Consider the following 6000-nt stretch of genomic DNA (forward strand, 5'->3'; position numbering starts at 1 on the left):
TGATTTGTTTGATTTTTAATTGATTATATCTTTCTACTTGTATATGTATTATATTTGTACCACTCCATATCAGGTTAATTTATGCATAGTCATATTTGCACCACTCCATATCATGTTAATTTATGCATAGTCATATTTGCACCACTCCATATCATGTTCATAGAGTAAATTAATATTTGCACCACTCCATATCACGTTCATTGAAATGAGTAAAGTCATATTTGTACCACTCCATATCATGTTAATTTGTGTATAGTCATATTTGCACCAATCCATATCACGTTAATTGAAAAAAGTCATATTTGTACCACTCCATATCATGTTAATTGAAAAAAGTCATATTTGTACCACTCCATATCAGGTTAATTTATGTATAGTCATATTTGTACCACTCCATATCAGGTTAATTTATGTATAGTCATATTTGTACCACTCCATATCACATTCATTGGGTAGAGTCATATTTGTACCACTCCATATCAGGTTATTTTATGCATAGTCATATTTGCACCACTCCATATCACGTTCATTGGGTAGAGTCATATTTGTACCACTCCATATTACGTTCATTGGGTAGAGTCATATTTGTACCACTCCATATCAGGTTATTTTATGCATAGTCGTATTTGCACCACTCCATATCACGTTCATTGGGTAGAGTCATATTTGTACCACTCCATATTACGTTCATTGGGTAGAGTCATATTTGTACCACTCCATATCATGTTATTTTATGCATAGTCATATTTGCACCACTCCATATCACGTTCATTGAGTAAAGTCATATTTGTACCACTCCATATCAGGTTAATTTATGCATAGTCATATTTGCACCACTCCATATCATGTTAATTTATGCATAGTCATATTTGCACCATTCCAGATCATGTTCATTGAATTGAGTAAAGTCATATTTGTACCACTCCATATCATGTTAATTTATGTAGTCATATTTGCACCACTCCATATCACGTTCATTGGGTAAAGTCATATTTGTACCACTCCATATCATGTTAATTTATGTAGTCATATTTGCACCACTCCATATCACGTTCATTGAGTAAAGTCATATTTGTACCACTCCATATCATGTTAATTTATGTAGTCATATTTGCACCACTCCATATCACGTTCATTGAGTAAAGTCATATTTGTACCACTCCATATCATGTTAATTTATGTAGTCATATTTGCACCACTCCATATCACGTTCATTGGGTAAAGTCATATTTGTACCACTCCATATCAGGTTAATTTATGCATAGTCATATTTGCACCACTCCATATCATTTTAATTTATGTATAGTCATATTTGTACCACTCCATATCATGTTATTTTATGTATAGTCATATTTGCACCACTCCATATCACGTTCATTGAATTGAGTAAAGTCATATTTGCACCACTCCATATCATGTTCACATACTATGCATCATCATCTTTGCACCACTCCACATGACGTCCACACTAGTTATTTCTATACTAGTGTAGACTAGCGTACCCAATGCCGTGGACACCGTCAGCAAACCAAAACACAATCAACGACGTGGACAAGTCAAGATTGTAGGGATTAACTTCACTGACCTATCCTGCAGGGAATCCGCTTAGCCAGGAGGTGTGTGCGTGTCGTGGGGTGTCCAAACGGTGCACTACCGGAACCTACTACTTTCATTGATTAGCGCTGCAACGTGCATCATTTCCACGGCTTTAGTCAATGGAAATAAAAAAAACTAGAAAACTACAAGTGGTCATCTTACCTCACTTTTCCACGGGTGTACGGCCTGTCCCACGACAACAACAAAACAAAGCGTGGAAATCTTTCTCCGTGTGAGCCGATACTACGGCATGAATGACACCGACACGTCCACTGGAAGACTTCCGCTCCCGGTCTGACTTCGACTCAGAGGCGGCTTGAACGCCTTTAAGTGCTGGGGAAAGAGGCGGCCAATCAGAGCACAGAGGAGGGCCTTAGGCCCGCCCCCCTACTCGCTCTTTCACCCCGCCCCTCTGCACTCCCAATTCATTTCTTCTTTTGTTTCTCTTTCCACCCACTCAAAAGTCACGTTGTTTTTACTTCATATTTTATGTCCCTCTTCTAAAATTAAATTTAATATCCACCGAAAATGTTGTTAGAACTCTGATTCGGTTCTGTGTGGTCCAAAATATCACCGCTAGCATGGAATATGCATGAAATAAAATGTGTTATGTTTGCTTGACCGAAACTTCCTGTCCAGGCTCCTCCCCCTACGCGCTTCCCCCCCCCCCCGGAGGCTGCGTGTCCATGGCAACCAATCAAAGGACATGCAAATGACACGGGTGAAATATATTAATGCAACATTCCCTTGTTGAGACGCTGATGATCCGCTTTGACGTCCGGCTTTTGTGTTGTTAAGTGGTGGGAGGGGGGGGGGGAGGGGGACGCGGGGGTGAGTCAATGGCGGGGGGGGGGGGGGGGGGGGGGCTCAGGGGGGATGACATAATGAAAAGATGCAAAGGTTGTATGATTTAAATTGCTCCGGTCTGAATTCAGATTAAACGGAGTGCAATCTTGTCGGAGCAAGAACTGGAGTAGAAGATCCAAGACCCCATAGAACAGGTCTAGTCCAGGCTCAGGCATAGTCTGCTTGTGCTAGGAGACTAAATAGGACACCTCGTATAGTCTCGGGCTTAGTCTGCTTATGCCAAAGACTAGATAGGACACCTCATCTAGTCTCGGGCTTAGTCAGTTGATGCTCAAAGACTAGATAGGACACCTCATCTAGTCTTGGGCTTAGTCAGTCGATGCTCAAAGACTAGATAGGACACCTCATCTAGTCTCGGGCTTAGTCAGTCGATGCTCAAAGACTAGATAGGACACTTTGTCTAGTCTCGGGCTTAGTCTGCTTATGCTCAAAGACTAGATAGGACACCTCATCTAGTCTCGGGCTTAGTCTGCTTATGCTCAAAGACTAAATAGGACACCTCGTATAGTCTCGGGCTTAGTCTGCTTATGCTCAAAGACTAGATAGGACACCTCATCTAGTCTCGGGCTTAGTCAGTCGATGCTCAAAGACTAGATAGGACACTTTGTCTAGTCTCGGGCTTAGTCTGCTTATGCTCAAAGACTAAATAGGACACCTCGTATAGTCTCGGGCTTAGTCTGCTTATGCTCAAAGACTAAATAGGACACCTCGTATAGTCTCGGGCTTAGTCTGCTTATGCCAAAGACTAGATAGGACACCTCGTCTAGTCTCGGGCTTAGTCTGGTTATGCTAGATGACTAGATAGGACACCTCGTCTAGTCTCGGGCTTAGTCTGCTTATGCTCAAAGACTAGATAGGACACCTCATCTAGTCTCGGGCTTAGTCTGCTTATGCTCAAAGACTAGATAGGACACTTTGTCTAGTCTCGGGCTTAGTCTGCTTATGCTCAAAGACTAGATAGGACACCTCATCTAGTCTCCGGCTTAGTTGATGATGCTCAAAGACTAGATAGGACACCTCATCTAGTCTCCGGCTTAGTTGATGATGCTCAAAGACTAGATAGGACACCTCGTCTAGTCTCGGGCTTAGTCTGCTTATGTTCAGGGACGAGATAGGACACATCGTCCAGTCTCAGGCTTAGTCAGTCGATGCTCAAAGACTAGATAGGACACTTTGTCTAGTCTCGGGCTTAGTCTGCTTATGCTCAAAGACTAGATAGGACACCTCATCTAGTCTCGGGCTTAGTCAGTTGATGCTCAAAGACTAGATAGGACACCTCATCTAGTCTCGGGCATAGTCTGCTTATGCTCAAAGACTAAATAGGACACCTCGTATAGTCTCGGGCTTAGTCTGCTTATGCCAAAGACTAGATAGGACACCTCGTATAGTCTCGGGCTTAGTCTGCTTATGCCAAAGACTAGATAGGACACCTCGTCTAGTCTCCAGCTTAGTCAGTCGATGCTCAAAGACTAGATAGGACACTTTGTCTAGTCTCGGGCTTAGTCTGCTTATGCTCAAAGACTAGATAGGACACCTCATCTAGTCTCGGGCTTAGTCAGTTGATGCTCAAAGACTAGCTAGGACACCTTGTCTAGTCTCGGGCTTAGTCTGCTTATGTTCAGGGACGAGATAGGACACATCGTCCAGTCTCGGGCTTAGTCAGTCGATGCTCAAAGACTAGATAGGACACTTTGTCTAGTCTCGGGCTTAGTCTGCTTATGCCAAAGACTAGAGGCGAGAGGTGAAACATCTTGTCAGACAACCCAAACAGTCCATCTGCAATAATAATAAATCATTTATGATGGCCCCGGTTTGACCCTGGAACAGACTATTTGCAGTATATCTCCATTATTTTCTATTTAACAAGCGACCGGACTAGAGGCCTTAGTGTAAAAAAAAACATGACATGTGACTTGAAGACATCTCATTCAAAATCTCACCGGCCAGTATTGCGTAATCTGGGATTACGCAGATTGAAGTTTTCCCGTTAATCCGTCGAGCTGGGAATGATGGCGACGACAATTCAGAGGTCACGACTGCAATCTCTACACGGGACGCCGCAAACGCCGCCGCCAGACACAACAAACCCAACAAGCAGCCATCCGGTCTGAACTGGCCCACATCAAACACCCACCTCAGCTACAGGGGGGGGGGCAAATTTGGTTGTGATGAAGGCAACAAAACACAAGAAGAGATATGAGAGGGGGGGTACGTTTGTTTATGTTTCAAGGTCATCTGACACGGTTCACGCGGTCCACCAATCCAACCAGTAAGAACCGGAGCATCCTAATCTCCATCCTTGTTGGATGTGCGGTTCGGCCCAGTCGGCGCCTCGGCTGCGGTTCTTCCGCCTCCGCATTTGCATCCTTGTTCACGGGCCAGGCTGGTGAGGAGCTCCAAAACCCTGATCTGATGCTCCATGTGGGCCTTCTCCCGCCGCTCCTCCCTCTCGGCCGCCTCCTTCTGCCGCTGCTCCTCCCGTTGCATCCACTGGCTCAGCAGCTCCTGGTGCCAGCGGGCCTGCTCCTGCCTCTGTTTCTCCAGCTGCGCCAGCAGGCCTCGGGTCTCCGACACGAGTTGCTGGAAGCACTGCGACAGGTGATGGAGCACCGGTTCCAGGCGGCCGGACTCGGTGGGGAGAACGTCGGGTGTCGTCGGAACCTCGGTCGAAAGGAAGGGGGACGGGGAGGTCGCTTGAGGTGGGGCGGGCGGAGGCAGAACCGCGTGGCAGGAGGGAGAAGCTGTGATAGGAGAACACACAAAAAATGAGGTTCTCCGTGCTGGTGTTAGCATCAAGTTAGCATACGTTAGCAATATGTTTATCGTCACGTACTGGCCTGACTGTTGGTGTGCTGTTTGTCAACAATAATCACATCTACCACCGGCAAAAAAGTTCAACAAAAACCTCCATGGTGTCAAGTCGGAGTGTGTGCCCGAATACAGTGCACCTTGCTGGGCCATGCTAGATGGCTCCTACCGGTCTATACTCTGGTTCTCCTGATAGTAGTAATGTTATGATATTTGATTAGGACAAATCAACAGTACAGTCGGTCAAATCCTAATTTTTTCCAGTTCTTCCAGTACATTTAAATCTAAAAAAAGTGATCAGTACCGTATCGGTCTTGAGAAGTTATCAATATGGAAAAAATATATTGTTTATCTTTTAATTAAAGTGCATAAATCTATGTAGAAGATTCCCAAACGGAACTGAAGAGGACTTACCTGCAGGCACAGGATGGACATTTGACCCGAAACAAACATCCGGTCGTCTCTCTCCGAGTTCTTGCGTGACTCCCGCGTCGCTGAACTCGGAATCGTCTTCGTTCTCCATCTTGACTTGAAAGTCTAGCGGCCATGGCTGCCGGCTTCCTTTCTCCTCAGACGAGCTAAAATGTTCCCTCGCCGTGATCCCCGGAGACGTGAGACGATGACCCCGGAAAGGACTCAAATGAGGCCCGCCTCCCACTCCCGCTCCCGCGTCAGTCCTCCGTCCCAGCACCGCGTCCATCTCGTCAAAGTACTTAAAGCTGCAGAGCT

The 6000-nt window shown here is 45.4% G+C and overlaps 2 protein-coding genes across 3 annotated transcripts in view; both read right to left on the minus strand.

Moving 5' to 3' along the window:
* rasgef1ba (RasGEF domain family, member 1Ba) overlaps positions 1-6000 on the minus strand; it is a 45682-nt gene that overhangs the window by 25594 nt on the left and 14088 nt on the right. Inside the window, exon 1 of one of the 2 annotated variants that reach the window (XM_058071815.1) lies at positions 1759-2172. The exons of the other annotated variant lie outside the window; for it this stretch is intronic. The gene's annotated coding sequence lies outside the window, so the exon portion shown is untranslated. Of the gene's footprint in view, positions 1-1758; positions 2173-6000 lie in introns of those variants that run through there. 2 annotated transcript variants of the gene reach the window in all.
* Positions 3566-6000, minus strand: part of LOC131128713 (uncharacterized) — a 4675-nt gene continuing 2240 nt past the window's right edge. Inside the window, exons 2-3 of the mRNA XM_058071819.1 lie at positions 5686-6000; positions 3566-5204 (exon numbers count right to left, since the gene is read on the minus strand). The exon at positions 5686-6000 is cut by the window's right edge and continues 252 nt beyond it. Coding sequence (XP_057927802.1) covers positions 4750-5204; positions 5686-6000 — 770 coding nt within the window. The 3' untranslated portion in view covers positions 3566-4749. The remainder of the gene's footprint in view (positions 5205-5685) is intronic.

This window comes from Doryrhamphus excisus, chromosome 4 (genome assembly GCF_030265055.1).
Source record: "Doryrhamphus excisus isolate RoL2022-K1 chromosome 4, RoL_Dexc_1.0, whole genome shotgun sequence".
NCBI lineage: Eukaryota > Metazoa > Chordata > Actinopteri > Syngnathiformes > Syngnathidae > Doryrhamphus > Doryrhamphus excisus.